General features: G+C 43.2%; 1 protein-coding gene across 1 annotated transcript in view; it reads right to left on the bottom strand.

The window, feature by feature from the left end:
• Positions 1–25,350, bottom strand: part of LOC137374827 (interleukin-20 receptor subunit beta-like) — a 194,195-nt gene extending 168,845 nt beyond the window's left edge. The window contains 1 exon segment of the mRNA XM_068041360.1: positions 25,101–25,350. Within this exon segment, the coding sequence (XP_067897461.1) occupies positions 25,101–25,350 (250 nt within the window).
• Between the last annotated feature and the right edge of the window lie 828 nt (positions 25,351–26,178).

Raw genomic sequence — 26,178 nt, 5'->3', positions numbered from 1 at the left:
TCCTATATGACTGCTCTGTTCCATCAATTGCTGATCTAACTATTCTCAAATGTTGACATGGTGTCTGCTTCAATCTCTAACTATGGTAATGCAATCCACAGCTTCACAATCCTCTGTATCAAAGAAACCTTCTCCTTCTCCCACATTACAACAGTGGCTACACTTCAAAAGTACATCATTGGCTGTAAAGCACTTTGGGGCTTCCTGCGATCATGAAAGGTGCTAAATAAGTGTGAGTCTTTCTTTCTTTTCTCTCTGCCCTACATCTATTACATTTCATGTTATATCTATACTCCTCATTTTGAACCTCATCACTATGTCTGTTGTTTCAGATAGAGCAGAGGAGGGTAATATGGTAAGCATAAACTTTAAGAAGACTTTTGATAAGGTGCTAGACTGATGTCAAAGGACAGGGTGTATGGATTCAGGGGCCAAGTAGCAGAATGGAGTGAAAGATGGCTACAAAACAGAAAAGAGAGGGTGGGAGTTAATGGAAGTTCCTCGGACTGGTATAAAATAGGAAGTGATGTCCCACTGGGATCTGTTGTTCACCATATACATAAATAATTTGGACTCAGAAACTGGTGGTAAGTTGTTGAAATTTATAGGTTATAACAAATTGTGGGTGGAAGGATATGTATAGTTAGTAATGTGTAGGGCTACACCAAAATACAGGAAGACATAAGTAGGCTTGCATAGGGAGCAGATAAATGACAAATGGAATTCAATATAGTGAGATGGGGGGGTGGGGAGGGGTGGGGGGGGGGTGGTGGCAGGGTGATTCAGTTTGGTAGGAGGAATATGGAGTCTACTTATTCCTTGGATAGAGGAGCAAAGAGATCTAGGAATACAGATACATAAAGCACCAAAAGCAGAAACTCAGGTTGATTGGGTCTCAAAGAGTGCAAACAAAGTACTGAAGTTCATTCCTAGCAGAATGAAATGCAAAAGCAGAGAGATAATGTCAAATTTCTACAGAACCTTGCTTAGACTTGGAGTACGGTATGCTATTCTTGCCTCCATGGGGCTGAATTTTATGTCTCCCCAAAGAGCGGAAAGGTAGCGGGAGGGGCGTAAAATGGAGCAGGAGGCTCGGGGGGCCCTTCCCGACCTGCTTGCGCCTCCATCGCCACTTTATACAGGGCGGCGGCGGCGAAAAATGGCCCGCCCGCCCCAGGTCAATCAAAGCCCTTAAGTGGCCACTTAACGGCCACTTAAGGGCCTCCACCTGCCTCCACAGGGATTTTACCCTTGACAAGTGGGCATCTCAGGCCTGAGAAAAGCCGCTTGACAAAAGCAGGCAGCTCTCTGACGGTCTGTGCCCGATGGAGGGCCGCCCCTGCTGCCCCAACCACCCCCAACACCCAACACGCACCCTCCCCCCACCGTCCCCCAATCGACCACCTTTGTTTCACCGGTACCCAACTGATCACCCCCAGCAAGGCAACACAAACTTACCTTGGTTCCAGGGCTCCCCGACATCTTCTTCTGTAGGCTGGGCTGCAGTCCCAGCAGTCCCAGCAGTGGTTACCGCTCCCGGTGGCGCTGCTGGGACTAGGAGCTGACAGCCTGCTGATTGGCCGGCAGCTCCAATAGGCGGAACTTCCTGCCTCAAGTGGGTAGATGTCCCACCTCAGAACAATTAAAGGCCTGGGGACCCGCAAAATACGGACTGGATCCCCAGGCCAGGCGGAAGCGGGTTCACCACCGACTTTTCAGTTGGTGGACGGCTCCCATCCGCCAAGGGTAAAATCCCAGCCCATACTATGAAAGGACATGAAGCACTGGAGAAAATGCAAGAAAGATTTACAAAGGTGTTACCAGAATTGAGAGGATGAAATTATCAGGAAAGATTTATTTTCTTTATTTTTGTTCTTTAGAAAATAAAGGACTAAGAGGAGACCAGATAGGAATCTTTAAAATTATGAAGGTGCTTGATAGAGCGGAGGTGAAGAAACTGTTTCACCTTGTGAGTGAGCCCAGAACCAGGGGCCAGAAATAAAATCTAGTCACTGACAGATCAAATAAAGAATTTACCAGAAATTTATTTACACAGAGAATGGAGAGAAGATGCCACATGGACCGGTGGAAGCAGAGAGGATTGATACATTTAAGGGGAGGCTTGATGCACTCATGAGGGAAAAGAGAAAGGAGGGACTAAGTGGGAAGAGATAATTAGAGTGGGAGGAGCATAAACATGGGAATGGACCAGTTGGGCCAAATGACCTGTTTCTATGCTGCAGATTCTGTGTAATACTGCATAATTTTTAAATACCTCTATCAAGCCACCCTTTAATCTTTTCTGTTCCAATGAAAGCAGCCCCAATATTTCAAGTCTTTCTTCGTATTTTTATTTCCTCATGTCAGTTAATGAATCTGTGCTGTACTATCTCCAAGGCCTCAACATGTGACGCTCAGAAATGCATAGTGCTGTAATTGTCATCTTCTAAGGTTTTATTGAGATTCACGGTTACATCTTAACTTTTATATTCTACACTTCTTGCCATAACACCCAGTATTTCTTTAGCATTGTTTATGGCCTTATTCACTTCATGTGCTGATTTTAAGGTCTGAATCTGAACCTCAATGTACCTCTGCTCTTCCACGTCACCCAGCTTTCCCCTTTCAAAATATAATTACATATTTTTAAGTAAATTCTGTCACCTCACGCATAGTGCTATTGAATTCCATCTATTGCTTTTTTGACCATTCCACATCTTACCAATGTCCCCTTGCAGCCAAAATTAAAATTGTTTATTTTAAAATTAATTATGCCTCTGATTTTGGGATTGTTTGTATATTTGGACAACACTCCCTCTGGTCCCATATCCAAGTCATTGGTGCACTGAGTGAGCAGAAGTGGCCCCATAATAGAATCCTGTGGTACACCACTACCCACTTTCAGTCATTCTGAGAAACTGCCCTCATCTATTCACTGTTTCCTTTCTTCCAACCAGTTTTTAATGCAGTTTGCTATCCTCCCCCTAATTCAATATCCCTTAATTTTATTCAGTAGCCTCTTATGTGGTACCTTGCCAAAGGTTTTCTCCAGGTCCCTGTAAACCACACCCACCGTATTATCCCTCAACCACCATATCTATCACTTGCTCAAAGAAATGTTAAGAGGTTTCTCAAACATAATCTGCCTTTCTGAAATTTGCGTCACTGCTTCTAATTATTCTTAAAATGTCAGCCTTGGCTGAGTGGTAGCACTTTGAGTCAGAAGTGGATTCAAGCCCTACACCTGCGACCTGAGCACATAACCTAGGCTGACACTCCAGCATAGTACTAGAGGAGTGCAGCACTGTCCGAAGTGCCGTCTTTCGGATGAGATGTTAAACTGAGGCCCCATCTGCTCTCTCAGTTGGATGTAAAAGAGCCCCTGGCACTGTTCGAAGAAGAAAAAGTGAGTTCTTCTGGTGTTCTGACCAATATTTAATGACTCAACCAATGCAACCAAAAGTAAGTTAATTGGTCATTATCTCATTGCTGTTTGTGGGATCTTGCTGTGTGCAAATTGACTTCACTTCAAAAGTAATACCTTGTCTTTAAAATGGCAAGTTATTTCTTCCTCTAGTAAATCCATCTTTAATTAAAAAGGAGAACATTTTCCTTTCCACAGATATTAATAAGTGGCCTGCAATTACCCAATTTGGCTCTATCATCCTAGTAATCTGCTTCATGTGTGAAGTATCATCAGGCTATTTGACTGGAGCAGGAAGACATCACTTCCCAGCCCAATTCCATCCTCACCAGAGGCGGCAGCATCAAGGACTACGACTGGCACCGTCAACAACCTGGTAGGAATCATTGGGTAGCAATTCGATGTGGCAACTCTGGCTCGTTGCTCTTCCCTCCCTAGCCCAGGGCAGTGGAACTCATTTTAGTATCAACATCACCAACTCGCTGTGATTTATTTTGTGACCACTGACCAGGGATTCAATCTGGAACCTTCTAGGCCTGCAGGACTCATTTTCACACTAGGTGCTGCGTGTGCAAACAAATCCAGAAGGGGAGTAAGTGTTATCTAATTAAATAATAATGTTGCATTAAGACATTGGTGCCATTTTACATCAATGTACCTGTGACTCATGCTAATGCTTAGGTTTCTAAATTGCAGCAGCTCATTTTGAGTCATTACTCATTAAATTTATTAACCATTTCATAGAATCTGCCAACACCTACTGTCAAGTCTCACAACATTAATAATAGTTACCTGGAGTACTATCAGGCAAGTGCCCACCTGCACAAAACTGTATTTCATCAAGAACACAGAATCGTTAGGTGAGAAAAGATGGGAAAGAATATTTTTAAGTAATTCGCAACTCTCAAGAAGCTCAAAATTAGCCAGGACAAAGCAGCCTGCTTGATTGCACAAGTCAAGAGTATAATGGGATACTCCCAACTTGCCTGGATGGATGCAGCTCCAATAACACTCAAGAAGCTCGACACCATCCAGGACAAAGCAGCCCGCTTGATTGACACTCCATCCACCACCTTCAACATTCATTCCCTCCACCATCATGGTTGCAGTGTTACCATCTCCAAGATGCACTGCAGCAACGCAGAAAAACTTATTCAACAGCACCTCCTAAACCCACAACCTCTACCATCTAGAAGGACAAAGACAGCAAATGCATGGGAACACCACCACCTCCAAGTTTCCCTCCAAGTCACACACCATCCTGATTTGGAACTATATCGCCGTTCCTTCACTATCACTGGGTCAAAATCATGGAACTCCTTTCCTAACAGCACTGTGGGTGTACACACAGAACACAGACTGCAGTGTTTCAAGAAGTCTGCTTACCATGACCTTCTCAAGGACAATTAATTAAATGCCGGCCTTGCCAGTGATGTTCACATCCCGTGAATGTGGGCAAGAGGGAAGAGGATGAAAAGGGTTTGGAGAATCCTGACTGAGGAAAGCACAGAAAATTTGGGGAAGAGTACAAGATTGAGGCCTTCAGCAGTTATGTGTTTGTGGCTGTTTGGAGGGGGAAGGAGGCCACCAAAAGGCCCTGTATCTCCACGAGGAGACACACCACCCACCACCACCTATCACTTGGCAGCCTTGGGTTAACTTGCACAGAAAGAAAGGAAATCTTCTGGGGATGCAAGCCCCATCCCCCTGCTGCCATATCTCTGCAACCTCTCCCACAACCCTTCAAGATATCTGCACTCCTCCAATTCAGGCCTCTTGAACATCCCCAGTTTTAATCGGTTCACCATTGGTAGCCATGCCTAAACATCCAAGGCCCTAAGCTCCGGAATTCCATTCCTAAACCTCTCCATCTCTCTCTCTACCTCTCTTTCCTCCATTAAGATGCTCCTTAAAACCTACTTCTTCTGTCCTAATATCTCGTTATATAGCTTGATGTCAAATTTTGTTCTATAATGCTTCTGTAAAGTATTTTATTATGTCAAAGGCACTATAGAAATACAAGTTATTGCTATTATTTTTGGTGGGCAAAGAAGGAACAGCCATTAATGGTTCTGGTGGCAAAGGGGCAAGGGAAATGCCGATTGTGCTGGTGGAGACCCATCTAACCTCATATCCTACATTATGGGATACCGTGAAGGAGTAATTTGAGACATGACATATGGCGTGTGGGATGCTTGGGAGGAACAGGTAAAATTGGACCTATGTTTCTCAAAACTCTCCATCACTGGGGTGTTTCCTTGCCTCATGTCTGGGACTACTGTAGACTAATTGATAGAGATTGATTGCTATGATTAGTCAACAACTCCTTTGTTGTTGTATCATGTGACCACCAGGATAATAGAAGGTGAATTAGGTGGACTTTGGTCCTTTTTCATCTAGCAATTCCTATGGTCCTATGTTCTTCAACTGCCATTTCCAAGGCCCGAGCAGCTCAGAAACCTTCCTGGATAATTTATCATATAATTGCAATTAATGATTAATTAATTAATCAGATCTAGAGGATAAAGTTAAAACTAAACAAAGAGGGATAGTAATGCTAAAGGGTTCCTAATCTTATACTGAATTTATAGCTGATGCATTTACATAATAAGAATTAAGTAAAAAATATTTAAGTTAACTGATCTATGCAATAAAGTAATGTCAGCACAAGGGAAGGAGCTGGTGGTGAGTAGCCGGTGTGTGTTTATTTAAGTCTTAAGTTTATTTCTCTGAATTTAGTAAATAGTCTAATAAATGGAAGTATGACAGGGCACCTCAGTCCCGTGGAATGCTCATCCTGTTCCATGTGGGAACTCCAAGACACTTCTCATGTCCTGGAAAACCACATGTGCAGAAAGTGTCATCAGCTGGACGAGCTGGAGCTCAGAGCTTGAGCAGCAGCTGGCATCACTGCAGTGCATCCATGAGGCTGACAGCTATGTGGATATAATGTTTCTGGCGGTGATCATCCCACAGCTTAAGGATGTGCAAGCAGAGAGGGAATGAGTACCCACCAGGCAGTCAAAGAGGAACAGGCAGGTAGTGCAGAAGTTCCCTCAGTGCATCTTGCTCTCCAACTGGCATTCAGTTCATCTGAGGAGTGCAGCCAGAGCCAAGTCCATGGCACCATGGGTGGCTCAGCTGTTCAGTGGGAGAGGAGGAAGCTTGGGAAAGCAATAGTGATAGGAGATTCAATAGATAGGGGAAGACAGGCATTTCTGCAGCCACAGATGTGATTCCAGGAAGGTATGAAGTCTCCCCAGGGTCCAGAATACCATTGAGCAGCTGCAAAACATTCTGAGAGGGAAGGGTGAAAAACCAAAGATTGTAGTCCATATCAGTACCAACAACTGAGGTGGAAACCATGGTAAATATGGTTGGTAGGCTGCAGGCACAAATAGACACCTGGGAATTCGATGTTGTGGTGATAACAAGAGATCTGGCTCAAAAAAGGGCAGAACTGTGTACTATGCATTCCTGTATACAAGGTGATCAAGAAAGATAGGGAAGCAAAGAAAGGAGGAGGAATGGCAGTATTGATTACAGAGAATGTTAATGTGCTGGAAAGAGAGCCATGTCATGGAGGGGTCAAGGACAGAATCTATTTGGCTAGAGGTAAGAAACAATAGAGGTGACATTACACTACTGGGTGAATTCTATAGGCCACCAACTAGTGGGAAAAATATAAAAGGAGCAAATTTGCAAGGAAATTACAGAGAGGTGCAAAAACTATAGAGTGATGATCGTGGGGGACTTTAATTATCTTAACATAGACTGAAATCATTATAGAGTAAAGGGCAGAGAGGGGAAAGAGTTTCTGAAGTGTGTTCAGGAGTATTTTCTTGACTAATGTGTTTCTGGCCTAATGAAAAAGGAGGCATTGCTGGATCTATTTCTGGGGAATGAGTTGGATCAAGTGGATCAAGTGTCAGTAGGAGAACATTTAGGGAAACAGTGATCATAGTATCATAAAGTTTATTTTGGCTATAGAAAAAGACACAGAGAAATCTAGAGTAGAAATATTTAACTGGAGTAGGGCCAATTTCAGTGGGGTGAGAAGAGTCCTGTCCCAGGTAAATTCGAATGAAAGATTGGCAGGCAAAATTGTAATGGAACAATGGGCTGCCTTTAAAGAGGAGATGGTTTGGGTACAGTGTAGAAACTAAAGGGTTAACTTCTGCCATGTTTTATCTGTAGGATAAATCTATATAAGCTGTAGTCTGATAAAATTCATACGAGATGCTATGTTTTAAATTAGAATGATTTCAAATGATGTTGCAGTTATGCTTGAGAAAAGTTATTTTATATATATATATATATATATATATATAAAATGTATTAGATTAGAACTAAGTTGTGGACTTTGTGTTTAGAATCAGGTTGTTAAATGTGACATGTATATTGGTATACTGTAGTGGGGATATGGTGGGAGACAGTGCTTATTACAACAACATAGCAGAAGTAGGGTTGCTATGAGAATGGGCGCCTGTTCTGCATTTCAACTAAGACAGACTCAGTCACAAATCAAGAAAGGACAATGTACAGAAGGTGAGGTTAAACCTGACCAAAGGATTAAGGTGAATGATAACCTAATATGGAAGGAAGGAACCCTTGGAGGGGGCCATAAATGACAGGTGCTGGGACAACTCAGGGTGCACAGATTCAAGAAGAAACCAACCTACAGTCAACAGAACACCTCAAGAAAGAAGACGGCGCCACAGCAGCTCGGAAGGCAAGGACCGAGGACACCCTATATCCTGCTGTATAACTACTGCCGTTGGTTAAGTATTGCTTGTATATTCTTGCTGTACTTAATAAACTCTCTAACTTGATTAAGAAGCCAGAGTTTGTACCCTATGGGTCAAAAGATAGTCAACATCCCACCTAAACACACAAAAATCTTACAACAGTCAAGGTACATTTCCATGAAGGGGAAAGGTAGGACAAACAAAGCCAGTGCTCCCTGGATGGTGAAAGAGATAGAGAGTAAGATGAAGCAGAAAAAGACTGCATATGACATATGTCAGGTTGATAATACAAGTGGGAACTAGACTCAATATAGAAAGCTCAGAGGGGAGTGAAAAAGGAACTAAGAGAGGCAAATCGAGAGTAAAAGAAGAGAATGGCAGCTAACATAAAAGGGAATTCAGAAGTCTTCTAAAGGCATATGAATAGTAAAAGGGTAGTAAGGGGAGGGATGGGGCCAATTGGGGACCAAAAAAGGAATCTATGCATGGAGACAGAGGGTATAGCTGTGGTGCTAAATGAATACTTTTCATCTGTCTTTACCAAGGAAGCAGATGCTGCCAAAGTCATAATGAATAAGGGGGCAGCTGAGATACTGGACTAACTAAAAATTGACAAAGAGGAGGTATTAGAAAGGTTGACTGCACTTAAAGTTGATTCAACACCAGGACCAGATGGGAAGCATCCAAGGATGCTGAGGGAAGTAAGGGTGGAAATTGTGGAGTCACTGGCCAAAATCCTCAAATCCTCCTTTGGTATTGTGGTAGTGCCAGAGGACTGGAGAACTGCAAATGTTACACCCTTGCTCAATAAAGGGATAAACCCAGCAACTACAGGCCTGTCAGATTAACCTTGGTGGTGAGAAAGCTTTTGGAAATGATAATCTGGGACAAAATTAACAGTGACTTGGACAAATGTGGATTAATTAAGGAAAGCCAGCATGGATTTATTAAAGCCAAACCTGATTGAGTTCTTTGATGAGGTAACCAAGAGGTTTGATGAGGGTAATTGTGGTTGATGTGCTTTATAGGGATTTCCAAAAGGTGTTTGATAAAGTGCCCCATGCAATAAAAGGGACAGTGGCAGCATGGATGTGAAGTTGGCTGAGTGACAGGAAACAGAGAGTACTGGTTAACGGTTCTTTTTCTGACTGGAGGAAGGTATACAGTGGGTGGGGTTCGCCAGTGTTGGTTCTAGGACCACTGCTTTTCTTGATCTATATTAATGACGTAGACTTGGATGTACAGGGCACAATTTCAAAATTTGCAAATGACATAAAACTTGAATGTATTGTGAACTGCGAGGAGGATAGTGATGGACTTCAAGAGGACATAGACAAGCTGGTGGAATGGGCAGACACCTGACAGATGAAATTTAATGCAGAGAAGTGTGAAGTGATACATCTTGCTTAGAAGAATGAGGAGAGACAATATAAATTAAAGGGTACAATTCTAAAGGGGGTGCAGGAACAGGCAGACCTGGGTGTTTCTGCACAAATCGTTGAAGGTCACAGGGCAGCTTGAGACAGTGGTTAATAAAGTATATGGGATCCTGGGCTTTATAAATAGAGGCATAGAGAACAAAAGCAAGGAAGTTATGGTGAACCTTTATAAACACTAGTTCAGCTTCATTTGGAGTATTGTGTCCCATTCTGGACACTGCACTTTTGGAAGGATGTGGAGATATTAGAGAGGGTGCAGATAAGATTTACGAAAATGGTTCCAGGGATGGGGACTTCAGTTATGTGGATAGATTGGAGAATCTCAGGTTGTTCTTCTTCGAGCAGAGAACATTCAGAATAGATTTGATAGATGTGTTCAAAATCATGAGGGGTCTGGACAGAGTAGATACAGAGAACTTGTTCCCATTGGCGGAAGGGTCGAGAACTAGAAAACACCGATTTAACGTGAATGGCAAATGAACCGAAGGCAACATGAGAAAAAAAACTTTCTTATGCAGCATGTAGTTAGGATCTAGAATGCACTGCCTGAGAGTGTGGTGGAGGCAGATTCAATTGTGGCTTTCAAAAGAGAAATAGATAAGCACCTGAAAAGAAAAAAATTACAGAGCTATGGAGAAAGGGTGGGGGAGTGAGACCAACTAAATTGCTCTTGCAGAGAGTCAGCACAGACTCAACGAGCAGATTGGCCTCCATCAATGCTATAACCATTCTTTGATTTTTATGGTCTGCTCATCAGGCGGCACAGTGGCGCAGTGGTTAGCACCGCAGCCTCACAGCTCCAGCGACCCGGGTTCAATTCTGGGTCCTGCCTGTGTGGAGTTTGCAAGTTCTCCCTGTGTCTGCGTGGGTTTCCTCCGGGTGCTCTGGTTTCCTCCCACATGCCAAAGACTTGCAGGTTGATAGGTAAATTGTCCATTATAAATTGCCCCTAGTATAGGTAGGTGGTAGGGAAATATAGGGACAGGTGGGGATGTGGTAGGAATATGGGATTAGTGTAGGATTAGTATAAATGGGTGGTTGATGGTCAGCACAGACTCGGTGGGCCAAAGGGCCTGTTTCAGTGCTGTATCTCTAAACTAAAAGTAAACTAAACTATTTATCTATGTTAATGTTCCTCTGTCACCTAACTGCCAGTCTGCAAGTTTTCTAATGTCTGCTTATATTAAGTTGCATTCTTCTCAGTGCTAGCTATACAATTTGGTATCATCTGCAAATTTTGCTATTAAGTTATTTATTCCCAAGTCCAAATCATTAATGTAACTTCGGAAGAATAGTTGTCCCAACACTGATCCTTGCAGAATATCGCTTTCCACCGTCCTCCAATCTGAGTAACCACCCTTCACCCCTACTCTCTGGTTTCTATTTTTTAGCTAATCTGCCATCTATTCAGTTATTTGCCCCACCTTCACATGTCCTAACCCTTGTCAAGTGCTTACAATGTAATACCTTACTGAAGGCCTTTTGAAAATCCATGTATATGGCATCTACTATGTTACCCTCATCTACTCCTTCTGTTACCTCTTCAAAGAATTCTAGCAGGTTAGTTAAGCCTGACTTAGCCTTTCAGAATCCATGCTATTTTTATTATATTTTCTGTTTCCAAATGCTCTTGTATCACTTTTTTTAGTAGACATTCCAGTATCTTTCCTCACACTGATGTCAAGCTGACTGGTCTATAGTTCTCAAGTTCAGTTCTATATCCTTTTTAGTATAAAGGAACACCATCAGCTGTCCACCAGTTCTCGGTCAGTACCCCATCTTCCATGGAACTTTAATATATATAAACAAGTGTCTCTGCTATCTCCTCCCTATTTTCCTTCAGTATGTTTGGGTGCATACCATTCGGACCTGGGATTTTATCCTCTTTTAGTTTTGCTAGGTTGTTGATTATTTCCTCCCTTTCTGTCTCAACTGTATTAATATTAGTTTTCAGACCATCCTCTTGTGAAGTGTCTATTTCATTATCTTTCTAGCAAAAACTGAGGTGAAATAGTTATTCAATACTTCTGCCATTTCTCTATTATCTGCTTTTGTCTTGCTTTTCCTTTAGTGAACTGATCCTTACTTTAATTTTCCTTTTGTTATTTATGTGTCTGAAAAATACTTCATTATTTCTTTTTATCTTCCTTGATAATTGTATTTCTTAATTTCTCTTTGCCTTTCTGATGGTTTTTTAAATTTCTCTCCTAAGTCTTTCATATTGCCTTTAGTCCTCCTCTCCTTTAGTATCTAAGTAATTCTTGTATATCTTTCACTTTAGATTCAATATTCCCTTTATTTCTTCATTTATCCACAAGACTCCATAATTATCTTGGCTTTTAGTGGAATACATTTCTCTTGAACTCTATTGATTACCCTTTTAAAGATTTCCCACTATTTTCCTGATGCTCTTTTCCCACAAGATTTTCTCCTAGTTTATCTTCTTTAGTTCCACCCTTATTTCCTTATAATATACTCTTTTCCAATCTATTATCTTAGTCTTTATCCTGCTTATGTAATTCTCAATCCTTCTTCTACCTTATAATGTTGTGATCACTGCTATTATGATGCTCTCCGACTCTTACTTCTTATATTTCTTCTGGTTCATTACCCATTACAAGACCAAGCAGTGATTCTTTTCTTGTTGGACTTCTTCAGTATGAGGTGAGAGAGGAGTCCTGAGTATACTGTAAAAACTATTCTTTTTTCCCTTTTCACAACTTCTTCCTGCCGGTTTATTTGGGGGCAGTTAAAATCTCCCATGATTATTATTCTATGCCTGCTACCGACCTCATAGATTTGCCCACATATTTCTTCCACCAATTTTCTTCCACTATTTGATGGTCTATAATATGCCCCTTTTAGGATGATGGGTCCCTTCTTATCTTTTAACTCAATGCACATGGATTCTGTATTTAACTTACTGCTAGTTACATCCATTTTTTCTACTGCCATTATGTTGCCATTAACTAGTGCAGCTATTCCACCTCCCTTCCTTCCTTCCCTTGACTTTCTGAATATATGATATACAGCAAAATTTAGTTGCCAATCCTGTTCTCTCTATAGCCATGTTTCATTCATCCTTACTAAATCCAATCCTCTCTATAAATTATTGCCTCCAAAATTTCACTCAGCAGTTTCACACAGTTCCTAATGGTTTCCCAGGTAAACAAAGGAAAGATAGTCAGACAGCTGAAAAGAGAATGAGTCCACAGTCCCCTGCTCCCAGTAGAGAGGTGTGCTCACAGGAAGATTGGAGATTGGAGACTATTAATGAGAAGAAAGAAAGAGATTTGCATTTGTATAGCGCTTTTCACAACCACTGGACATCTCAAAGCACTTTACAGACAATGAAATATTTTTGAAGTGTAGTCACTGTTGCAATGTAGGAAAGATATAAAGTCATGACCTTCTCCCCAAAATGTAAAACAGCTTACTACCATAAAACTCAACAGCAGAAAGTCCAACACTTAATATTGGAAAGAATAACACACATAGCACAATGCCATGTTTTTTTGACTTGAGATTTTCTGATTAGAATGGATATGCTACTCCTTCAGTTCTCAAAGTGTTCAGGAGTTCAGATTGACATTTAGTATGAAACAAAATGTATGACAGTTTTAAGAATGCATCCCAGAGGCTTCTTAAAATTTTAACTTTGTCTTATTCCTAAGGAATGTAAAGCAACTAGTTCCATTTCTGGAGAATAAATACTGTCCCATGAATATTCTGGATTCTATGGCTAATATATTGGCCATAGCTTTGCAGAAATGGAACGGAAATCCACTTAATGCATGTATTTGGAAGGTGGTCCAAAGAAACTGCAGGCTGTAAATATATATATAGCTAGATAAATAAATAAATAGGTAGAGAGATAGGTAGATAAATAATAAACAGATGCCTATATGATAGATAGATAAAAAGAATGCTTGGATAGATAGATGATAGATAGAATCACAGAATAGTTACAGTGCAGAAGGAGGCCATTCGGCCCATCATGTCCACACCGGCTCTCTGAAAGAACAACTCACTCAGTTCCATTCCTCTGCATTCTCCCCATAACCCTGCACATTCTTCCTTTTCATATAACTGTCTAATTCCCTTTTGAATGCTTCAATTGAACCTGCCTCCACCACGTTCTCAAGCAGCGCATTTCAAACCTTAACCACTCGCTGCATGAAAAAGTTTTTCCTCATGTCACTTTTGCTTCTCTTACCAAATACTTTAAATCTGTGCCCTCTCGTTCTCGATCCTTTCAAGAATGGGTACAGTTTCTGTCTATCTACTCTGTCCAGACCCCTCATGATTTTGAATACCTCCATCAAATCTCCTCTCAGCCTTCTCTTCTCCAAGGAAAATAGTCCTAACTTCACCAATCTATCTTCATAAGTGAAATTCCTCATCCCTGGAACCATTCTCGTGAATCTTTTTTGTAGTCTCTGCAATGCCCTCACATCTTTCCTAAAGTGCGGTGCCCAGAATTGGAAGCAATACTCCAGCTGAGGCTGAACTAGTGTCTAATACAAGTTCAACATAACTTCCTTGCTCTTGTACTCTATGCCCCTATTAATAAAGCCAGGATACTGTATGCTTTATTAACTGCTCTCTCAACCTGTCCTGCCACCTTCAATGACTTATGCACATATGTACCTAGGTCCCTCTGCTCCTGCTCCCTCTTTATAATTGTACCCTTTATTCTATATTGTCTCTCCATGTTCTTCCTACCAAAATGAGTCACTTCACATTTCTCCACATTGAACTTCATCTGCCACCTGTCTGCCCATTCCACCAACTTGTCTATGGCCTTTTGAAGTTCTACACTATCCTCCTCACAGTTCACAATGCTTCCAAGTTTTGTATCATCTGTAAACTTTGAAATTGTGCCTGTACACCAAGATCTGCATCATTAACATATATATCAGGAAAAGCAAGGGTCCCAACTCTGATCCTTGGGGAACACCACTGCAAATCTTCCTCCAGCCCGAAAAACATCCACTAATTACTATTCTTTGTTTCCTGTCACTCAACCAATTTCGTATCCATGTTGCTACCATCCCTTTTATTCCATGAGCTATAAGTTTGCTCACAAGTCTGTTGTGTGGCGCTGTATCAAACGCCTTTTGAAAGTCCATGTACACCACATCAACAGCATTGCCCTCATCAACCCTCTCTGTTGCCTCCTCAAAAAACTCCAGCAAGTTAGTTAAACATGATTTACCCTTAAGAAATCCATGCTGGCTTTCCTTAATTAACTCACATTTGTCCATGTGACTATTGATTTTGTCCCAAATTATTTTTTCTAGAAGTTTTCCCACCACCGAAGTTAAAATGACTGGCCTGTAGTTGCTGGGCTTATTTTTACACCCTTTTTTGAACAAGGGTGTAATGTTTGCAATTCTCCAGTCCTCTGGCACAACCCCAGAGTCTAAGGAAAACTGAAAAATTATGGCCTCTGCCTCTGCGATTTCCACTCTCACTTCCCTCAGATAGATCTCCAGATGATCGATAGGCAGACAGAATGATAGATTGATAGATAGATAGACAGACAGACAGACAGACAGACAGATAGATAGATTGATATACATTACAACAGTCGGTATACTTCAAAAGTACTTTATCAGCTGTAAAGGGCTTTGGCACGTCCTGAGGTCATGACGAGTGCTGTTGGGGGTCTGTGGAGACATTCCGGGGGTCCCTGAAATAATGTGAAAGTGCTTACCCAGGGCGCTGTAGCCAAGGGGAAGAGTTAGCAAAGAAGCAGCAGTCAGAGGAGGCCTTGGTGTGAGCCAGGAGGCGGGAGTGGAGTGCAGCCATCACAAGTGCAGAGTGGACTGGCTATCTCTCCTAACAGGGCAGTATGCATGAAGGAGGGCTGAGAGTGGTACAAAGATCGTCAGGCAGACAGGCATTTATCAAGGCTGGTGGGAATGGTAGGTGAGTTCAGCCTTGTTCAAGACAAGGAAGCTTTTTTAAAAAATATTTGAGTACTACATACTTAAGATCAAAGAAATGGTGCCAAAATACAAGAAGGCACACCCATCACATTGATATCTGCAAGTAAATACCCGTTTTCTTAAAAGAATTATTGCAACACTCTTTACAAGCAGCACTTTAATTTTGAGTATTATATAATATAATTTCGATGGAGGCTGGAATTTTACATTGTGTCAGTGGCCCCGCCCACCAGCTGAAATTTTGTGTGGCTCAGGGTCTTAATTGGCCTCAGTCGGGACTTCCGCCCATTGGCTACAGGTGAGGTCCCAGAGGACTGGAGAATAGCCAATGTTGTTCCTTTGTTTAAGAAGGGTTGCAAGGATAATCCAGGAAATTATAGGCCGGTGAGCCTTACGTCAGTGGTAGGGAAATTATGAGAGGATTCTTCGGGACAGGATTTACTCCCATTTGGAAACAAATGGACTTATTAGCAAGAGGCAGCATGGTTTTGTGAAGGGGAGGTCATGTCTCACTAATTTGATTGAGTTTTTAGAGGAAGTGACGAAGATGATTGATGAAGGAAGGGCAGTGGATGTTATCTATATGGACTTCAGTAAAGCCTTTGACAAAGTCCCTCATGGCAGACTGATCCAAAAGGTGAAGTCACACGGGATCAGAGGGGAGCTGGCAAGATGGATACAGAACTGGCTCGGTCATAGAAGACAGAGGGTAGCAGTGGAAGGGTGCTTTTCTGAATAGAGGGATGTGACTAGTGGTGTTCCGCAGGGACCTTTGCTGTTTGTAGTATATATAAATGATTTGGAGGGAAATGTAGCTGGTCTGATTAGTAAGTTTACAGACGACACAAAGGTTGGAGGAGTTGCGGACAGTGATGAGGATTGTCAGAGGATACAGCAGGATATAGATCGGTTGGAGACTTGGGCGGAGAAGTGGCAGATGGAGTTTAATCCGGACAAATGTGAGGTAATGCATTTTGGAAGGTCTAATGCAGGTGGGAAGTATACAGTAAATGGCAGAACCCTTAGGAGTATTGACAGGCAGAGAGATCTGGGCGTACAGGTCCACAAGTCACTGAAAGTGGCAACGCAGGTGGATAAGGTAGTCAAGAAGGCATACGGCATGCTTGCCTTCATCAGTCGGGGCATAGAGTATAAAAATTGGCAAGTCATGCTGCAGCTGTACTGAACTTTAGTTAGGCCACACTTAGAATATTACGTGCAATTCTAGTCGCCACACTACCAGAAGGACGTGGAGGCTTTGGAGAGGGTACAGAAGAGGTTTACCAGGATGTTGCCTGGTCTGGAGGGCATTAGCTATGAGGAGAGGTTGGATAAACTCGGATTGTTTTCACTGGAACGACGGAAGTGGAGGGGCGACATGATAGAGGTTTACAACGTTATAAGCGGCATGGACAGAGTGGATAGTCAGAAGCTTTTTCCCAAGGTGGAAGAGTCAGTTACTAGGGGACATAGGTTTAAGGTGAGAGGGGCAAAGTTTAGAGGGGATGTGCGAGGCAAGTTCTTTACACAGAGGGTGGTGAGTGCCTGGAACTTATTGCAAGGGGAGGTGGTGGAAGCAGGTACCATAGAGACGTTTAAGAGGCATCTTGACAAATACATGAATAGGATGGGAATAGAGGGATACAGACCCCGGAAGTGCAGAAGGTTTTAGTTTAGGCAGGCATCAAGATCGGCGCAGGCTTGGAGGGCCTCTGCAGAGCCAGGTTGGGCAGTGCCCATTAAACCACCATAATACTTGAGACTCTTGCTACGCCATACTGAAGGGCTCCACCGGATCGATGGAGGTACCTGAATCGCATCTTCAGTAAGACTACAGTCTGCTCAATGGTCACTCGGGTTGAGCTATGACAGGTGTTGTACCTCTCCTCTACATCCGTGTACAGGTTCCTCACAGGCATAAGGAGCCATGCCCTCAGTGGGTAGCTCTTGTCACCCAGTATCCATCCCTGAAGGTGTACAGGGGACGGAAAAGCTGTGGCACCTGGGACTGCTGAATTATGTAGGTGTTGTGGCTGCTCTCAGAACCATGCATACATGTGAAGGATCCATCTGCGGTGGTCGCAGATAAGTTCTACATTCAGCGAGTGGAAGCCCATCCTGTTGATGAAGGTCGCTGGCTGGTCTGTGGGATCCTTGATGGACACGTGCGTGCAGTCGCTCAAACCCTGCACCTGAGGGAATCCAGCAATGGCCCTGAACCTAATGGACCTTTGCACTTGACTGTCTGGATTGGTGCGGTACTGCATAGTCACCAGCCCTCCTGAACAGGGCATTCAGGGCATTGGTCACCTCCTTGATGCATCATTTCACCACAGACTGCAAGATCTTACACATATCTCCAGTGGATTCCTGGAAAGATCTGGAGGCATACAAGTTCAGAACCATGGTGCTCTTCAGTGCCACTGGCATAGGGTGCCCACCCACCCCCACAGGTCTCAGCTCATCCTGCAGAATGGCGCACCAATCAGTGGAGGCCTCCCTGAAGAGGCACAGCTTTTGCTGGCACTGCCACTCGGACATTTGGAGGTAGTTGAACCTCTGACAGTAGACCCTTTAATGATGATAGCATCTTCTGCGTGCATGACGTAAGCTCCTTTGCACCCTACTCCAGCTTGCATACTCCAAGGCCTGCCTCTTGCAGGCCCTGAGTTTGCTGATGTCCCACAGCTGGTGCCTGGACATTCCTCCCTCTCTGCTGTTCGTCCTCTTCAACAGGGGCCTCGAGGCCTGAGTGGATGAGGCCCAAGGCCTTGTGCACAGTCTTCTATCCAGTGGGTCGCGCCCCCTTTTCCTCACTCCTTTCCTTGGATCCAGTGTCACAGCTGCAGCGGCACCCTCCCAGCACAGCCCCTTTCCTCCCCTCCTGCCTTCGATTTCTGGTGCTCGTGCTACTGCACTCTCCCTGGCATGACATTCTGGCTCTCTCAATGACTTCCAGAGACAGCCAGCCTGAGCTCCTGCTTGCTTGCTGCCTCCTTTAACCAGGCAAGGCACCAAAGGCCCATGGTTCCTGTGTGCCATTAGTAAACTTCAAAATGTGCTGGAAAATTGCAGTGAGTTGGCCTGTTAAGTATCTTATTTGTCTTCCTGCCACATCGATGTGTGAAGTCTGCCCTCCATGTCAGCTGCCATTGGTAAAATGCAGAAACGACATGAAGACTTCCAGTCCGATGTCATCCGTTCCAATTTTACGCAGCAACCCACCCCCCACCCTGCCTCCGAAGCTGTTCCAAATGGGCCTGCAAAATTAAGCTCAGTGTGTACACCTGGCTGCACCAATGCTATGGAAAGTGGACTTTCTGATTGATCCAGTGGAATTCCATTTAGAACCTTTGCAGGGCTTTTCCTCCATAGGCTTTTTATGTCAAACATCCCTGGCAAAATATGCCAAACATTAAATTATTTCAGAATCATCCAGCATGAATTCTCAATGGTTTAAAGTAGGACACAGAGACATCACCAACCATAGTCATATTCGGGGTTCCAGACCACCCTTGAATCACCTACATTTTGCCTCCCAAACAGACTTTAGAGTTCTGAGCCATGAGTTGACAATTGGGCCTACAGCTGGTGTCCTAAGAGTGACATGTTCTGGACTGCCTCTGCTGGCATTACTCCCTCTACTGACAATGCTTCCATCACCTGAATTTGAACCTATTGGATTGGCGCCAGTCTTAAACTAATGCCGATCAAAAAATTTAGATCAAAGAGTGAAAGTCGCAGAAAAGGAGATGCCTGAGATGAAATCTTATAGAGGTATACGAGATAGTTAAGTTGGATTAGTTAAATTATCAGAGTAGGATAAGGGGATTTGTGTAAGGAATTTTTCCTTGTACAAAAAGTGATCAATGTATGGAATACCAGAAAGAGCAGTCGAAGCAAAAACCCTGGAATCTTATAACCAATATTTGGATGGTGCAATGGGGGAACGTTATGATCTTTCGGGATAGATGAACTAAAATGGGCCAATGGCCTTCCTCAATTCGACAGCACCTCCTAAAGCCATGACCTCTACCAGCTAGAAGAACAAGGACAATAGGCATATGGCACACGAGTACAGGAGCAGGGATGTCTTGCTGCAATTATGCAGGGTCTTGGTGAGGTCACACCTGGAATATTGTGTGCAGTTCTGGGTTCCTTATCTGAGGAAGGTTGTTCTTGCTATAGAGGGAGTGCAGCAAAGGTTTACTGGACTGATTCCTGGGATGGCGTGACTGACGTCTGAGGAGAGATTGAGTCGGTTAGGATTATATTTGCTGGAGTTCAGAAGAGTGAGGGGGGGATCTCATAGAAACCTATAAAATTCTAACAGGAATTGACAGGGTAGATGCAGGAAGGATGTTCCCAATGGTGGGGGAGCCCAGAACCAAGGGTTATAGTCTAAGGATACGGGGTAAACCTTTCAGGACTGAGATGAGGAGAAATTTCTTCACCCAGAGAGTGGTCAGCCTGTGGAATTCACCACCACAGAAAGCAATTGAGGCCAAAATATTGTATGTTTTCAAGAAGGAGTTAGATATAGCTCTTGGGTCTAAAGGGATCAAAGGGTATGGGGCGAAAGCAGGAACAGGTTACCAAGTTGGATGATCAGCCATGATCATAATGAATGGCAGAGCAGGCTCGAAGGGCTGAATGGCCTACTCCTGCTCCTATTTTCTATGTTTCTATGGAACACCATCACCTCCAAGTTCCCCTCCAAGTCACACACCATCCTGACTTGGAACTATATCGCTGTTCTTTCATCATGTCTGGGTCAAAATTCTGGACCTCCCTTCCTAACAGCACTGTGTGAGTAGCTACACCACATGGAATGCAGCAGTTCAAGATGGGGGCTTACCACTACCTTTTCAAAGGAAATTAGGGATGGACAATAAATGCTGGCTTTGCCGCAACACCCACATCCTATGAAAGAATACAAAAGATTGTTGCTTTGATGTCATGCGTGTGGCTGGCAACTGCTGGGCATTCTGGAGGTACATTCTGGAGTCTGCCAGGTACAAAGTATCATTTGGCTTTTCATGTTCAAGAGGCAAAAACATTGGCACTCTGATGTATTATGTTCATTCCAGTCAGTTTGTTTTCAGAAGCAGAGTGTAGAAAGAAGGACTTGCCTTTATAGAGCAGCTTTCATAATCTAAGGATGTCCCAAATCACTTTACAGGCAAAGAAATACTTTTGAAGCACAGTCACTGTAGAAAACACGTCAGCCAATTTGTGCACAGCAAGATCTCACAAACAGCAATGTGATAATGGCTAGATATCCTGGGTTGTTTGAGGTGTTGGTTGAGGAATTAATATTGGCCAGGATACCAGGGAGAACTCCCTGCTCCTCTTTGAAACAGTACCATGGAATCTTTTAGGTTCACCTGAGAGTGCAGACAAGGCCTCAGTTTAACTTCTCATCCAAACAACAGCACTACACTCAAATGTCAACCTAGATGTTGTACTCAAGGCTCTGGAGTTGGATTGGAACCCACAACCTTTGGATGCAAAGGTAAGCGTGCTACCCATTGAACTGTGGCTGATACTGGAATGCATAAGGGCAACAGGTTTTCCCCATTGCCCACCTTAAAATCAATCCTTCTGCACAAGGCAGGAATGCCAATAGAAACTTTGCTGAGGCTGAGGTTGTTTTTCATTTACATATTAGAGTTGGATGACAGAGGAGGGTAGGGACAGGCAGAAAGAACAGAATAAAAGACAGGAAGCAAGCCTGAATAAACAAAACCGGCCAGCTTTATTTCACACTTCCCATCCACCCGTCCAACCTCGTTGCTTTGCACAATCTTTAAGGTAAGGGAACTTTGCAAACTGTTCCTCAAATGAATTTCCCTTTTGTTCAAATTAAGTTCATGCTTTATTTTTTGAGCTGATCAGGGCAGGGGATGTTGATGCTGACGAATGTAACTGTGTTTGTATAAATTACTGCCAGTGCCGATAACACAGCCAGTCAGCTGCAAAGATCCAATGCCGTCTGTGGAACAACAATGGTCCTCAGATCCAGTCTTAAGGCAATGCCCACAACCTACATCAATGTGACGTTTTCATTCTCTGATAGTCAGCTACAAATGATTTCTTACCAGCTCCAGCAATAACACCATCATCATTAATACTATAGCATGGTTGTTGTCATATTTAAAGAGAGAAACAGAGCTAATGTTTCAGGTCAATTACCTTTTAGTCACCCCATTCTGATGTTTCTCTCTCCACAGATGCTGCCAGACTTGCTGAGTATTTCCAGCATTTTCTGTTTTTATTACATGTAATACCCTTGTCCTTGGCTTTAAATCACTTCATGGCCTCAACTCTTTCCTAACTCTACAAACTCCTCCAAGCCTAAACCCCCCACCCACCCCACTCTCCCTGAACATTCCCCTGACTCTGGCTTCTTTTGCAACACATCATCCCTTTGCTCCACTGTTTGCAACAGAACCTTCAGTCACCTGCCCCTACTATCTACAATTCCCTTCCTAAACGTCAACCAACATCATTGAAACAGATTGTCTGCTCATGGTTGCTTGCGGGATCCTGCTGTGCGCAAATTGGTTTCCGTGTTTCCTGCATTACAACAGCCACTGCACTTCAAAAATACTTCATTACCTGTAAGGCGCTTTGGGAAAGGATGAGGTCATGAAAGGTGCTATAGAAATGCAAGTTCTTTCTTTCCTAAACATCTCTAACACCCAAAACTCCTTTATAATCCTTTTCAAAATCCATTTTGTTTAACCAGGACTCTGATCATTATTTTTTTTTATTATTTAGAGATACAGCACGGAAACAGGACCTTCGGCCCACCGAGTCTGTGCCAACTATCAACCACCCATTTATACTAATCCTACATTAATCCCATATTCCTACCACATTCCTACCCCAACATCCCTCAATTCCCCTACCACTTACCTATACTAGGGACAATTTAGAATGGCCAATTTACCTATCAACCTACAAGTCTTTGACTGTGGGAGGAAACCGGAGCACCCGGCGAAAACCCACGCAGTCACAGGGAGAACTTGCAAACTCCGCACAGGCAGTACCCAGAATTGAACCCGGGTCACTGGAGCTGTGCGGCTGCAGTGCTAACCACTGTTCCACTATGCCGCCCCTACATATCATCCCACATATCTCCCTTCGTGGCTCAGTATTGATATCTGTTATCACCTTAACTGTGAGGTGCCTCAGGACATTCTTTGCATTAAGGTTGTTGATACTGGTGGTGTTATTGTCAGCATGCTGACTTATGACTTCATGGTACAATGTTGGCTCACAATATATCTTCAGGACACTTCACTGTAGATTTGGTGTACAATCACAGATGGATGATTCATTGCACTTTGCCAACTGATAATTTGCATTCTTAATACACAGGTATATGGATATTGTACCAGGGCAATGTGTAATGTTCTCTTATCAGTATGTGGCCTGTTAAATATTGCAAATAACAAGTACATACACTATGCTGCCAGCTAGCTCACGGTATCTGAATGCTGCATGTTCACACACTCACATGAGATGGCTGATTGCCAGAACTAACATCCTTCCTCATATTCCTCTTTCGAACATATGTTCCTGTTATATCTGTTTGTACAAAAAGGCTGCGCATAACAAGAAGCAGCATGTGCAGACTACCTGAGCTATGACCCTTGACATGTTTTGAGGAGAGAGCTACAGAGATCCTGGGCTTACAAGGATTGAGGCAGGGTTGAAGTCGGAATTTTCCTCAGCTCATTTCAATCACTTTTACTTTTTGTTCCTTATCTCTTTGTTCACTCACTCCTCCATTGTCGACAAATGTTTTACAATGTAAAGCTCTGTTTCAAGCAGCATCTTACTATTAACACTGTGATATTTCTATAGCTGTCCAAGGAGATGCAGTGCTACTGCCCAACTGAACTCACCGGAAGCTGCGGAACCCACACCAACAGTCAAAAGAGCAATCCAGATCTGACCCATTGGAGATGGAGTGGGGATGGGTGCTGGTGCGGTGAGGGTGAATGTCGGCAGTCGTTTACTTCGTTTCAGGAGAGAATCCAAGTGAATAGGAGCAAGGCCAAATGGACATGCAGGCTGCAGGCCAGATGGCCACCTTGGAGTTGCTAAGCCCAGGAATTCCAAACTTACAGTGTCTATATACAAATGCAGTGCAAGTGGCCTGTACAGTTTGGGGTCACCATAAAGGAATCCATATCTTTGTAATGATACATAACCAGACCGAGCTGCAGAAACCATGGAGAGTGTTATTACACTCCGTTCGCAGAAGAGTCCTTGGCCAGGTTGTAAACTCAAACATTAACAACAAAAATAACTTGCATTTCTATAGCGACTTTAACATAGTTAAATGTCCCAAGGTGATTCACAAGACAGCTAGCAAACAAAATTTGACACTGAGCCATGTAAGGAGTCATCAGAACAGGTGAGCAAAGGTTTGGTCAAACAGTTAAGGTTTAAGGAGTGTTTTAAAGAAGTGGAAAGAGGTAAGGATAAAGAGGTTTAGAAAGGGAATTACAGAGCTTTGGGCCTAGACAGCTGAAGGCACAAGTGCCAATGGTGGAGCGATTAAAAAATTGGGAATATGCAACAGGCACCGTCTTTCAGATGAGACATTAAACTGAGGGCTTACCTACCCTCTTGGTGGGTGTACATGATCCCATGCCGCTATTTCGAAGAAGATCAGGGCTGTTTTTCCCCAATGTCCTGGCCGGTATTGACTCCTCAATCAGCATCATTAAAACAGATTATCTGGTCATTATCACTGCTTTTTGTGGGCCCTTGCTGTATGAAAATTGGCAGCCCTGTTTCCTTCATTACAACAGTGTCTACACTTCAAGAACATACTTAATTGGCTTTAAAGTACTTTGGGACGTCTTGAGGTCACAAAAGGTGCTATATAAATGCAAGCCTTTATTTCATTTTGGACTGATCGATCGCAGAGACGCACACTAGTTTTAAATTAGTGCAGTCTTTCACTGGTGAGCACAGTGAGGCAGACAGTGAATCTGGAGTACTGGTGATCGTGTATAAGGCTGGTGTCTGCCTTGAGGTTAAATCCCCAGTGTAAAGTCCTGAACCCACGGATTTACAACAGCCTCCTCAGAATTAGTGGCATGCCATCGAATGTAAAACCACCTTAACATTTCTCACATGACAGAGTAAGGAATCTGACAGTGTATGATGGCTAGTTTACACCCCATATTGCAAAAATATTGTTATTTTGTTTAAACTCAGGCAGCACATGTCGTAGAAAGGAATTCAAACAAATTCAGAGAAAAAGTATCTCAAGAAGGTATACTTTCAAATGATTGTTTGAAAATTGTTTCCAGTTTGAGGACAGCTGATTGTGGTTCTCCTTGACAATCTGCTTCACATAGAAAAAAATGGTTTTATTTTCTCTCACTGACTTTTAAATTCTCCCAACTAAAATTCTAGGCAGCTCTGCTCAGCCTAGGAGTGCAGTGACCTCGAGCACTGTTTATCTGCACCCAGAGTGTAATCCAATCCCTCATTCACATGCACCTACCTCTCTCTGAAGTTGAAACCAGAAAGACTGATGTGAACATGATGTGCCCCATAGTGTTTAGAAATCGTCTTAAAACCATTCTGGATTGCGCTGTTTTCTTTTGCTGTACATTTTCTTCGTGGTCGCTGTTTCTTTCTCTCTCGCTCTCATTTCTTTCCTCCTTACTCTTTTCTTTGAAAATCTGGGACTTGTGCTGTTTTCCCGTTCTCCCAGGCTCCTGAATTCTACTAGTCAAGCCTTGTCCTGTCATTTCACATTCTCCTGCTAAGTACAGGCAGCCCTGATTGCGAAATACATTTTTCAACAAGGAGGATGTTATGCAAATGCCTTCAGGGAAGTAAAGGTATTTATCTCATTAAAACAAAAATGCCATCACTAACTCTCCAACAATTAGTTTAAATCACTCATGACTGCTGCAAGTTACCTTTTGGTGCTGCTCATTACAATAAGAAAGAACTTCCATTTATATGGCACCTTTCACAACCTCAGGACATCCCAGAAGGCTTCACAACCAGTGAAGTACCTTTTGAAGTGTAGTCACTGTTGTAATCCCAGGCCTCAGGAAACCTGGCAGGTAAAAGGAAGCAAGACAGGCTGGTTCCATAAAATAAGTATCTTTACAGCACTGCTTGTGGGCCTGGAGGAGCAGGTGTGTTTTCTCTAGAGCCCGCAAGCTTACCTGCTTCATTCCCCATGGTCGCTGTCTCTCCCCCCACACCCACCCGATCATCATCTTGTCCCCCCAATTATGCACTCCCTGTGCCCCCTCACCATGATCTTTCCTCCCACTAAATTACCAGAAAACCTCTCAACCACCACTACATGCCCCCCAACTCTGATCTCTCACTGCCTCCCTGCCTACTCTCTGCTGAGAGGTGGGCTTGTGCTGCTCGCTTTCCTGCCCGGTAGGTAGGCCGTCTTTCAGTCAGGCTGGATATCAGGTGGGAAAGCTGCAGAAAATTTTTTAAACATGCTCTGCAGTTAAAAACTACAGAACATTTGGGAAATCCATACTTCCAGGTTTCCTGCCGATAACTCCAAATTCTTCTTTGGCCTCCTTATCTCGAGAGACAATGGG

This window comes from Heterodontus francisci, chromosome 11 (assembly GCF_036365525.1).
Source record: "Heterodontus francisci isolate sHetFra1 chromosome 11, sHetFra1.hap1, whole genome shotgun sequence".
NCBI classification, from domain to species: domain Eukaryota; kingdom Metazoa; phylum Chordata; class Chondrichthyes; order Heterodontiformes; family Heterodontidae; genus Heterodontus; species Heterodontus francisci.
This window is presented reverse-complemented; position numbering and strand designations above follow the sequence as displayed.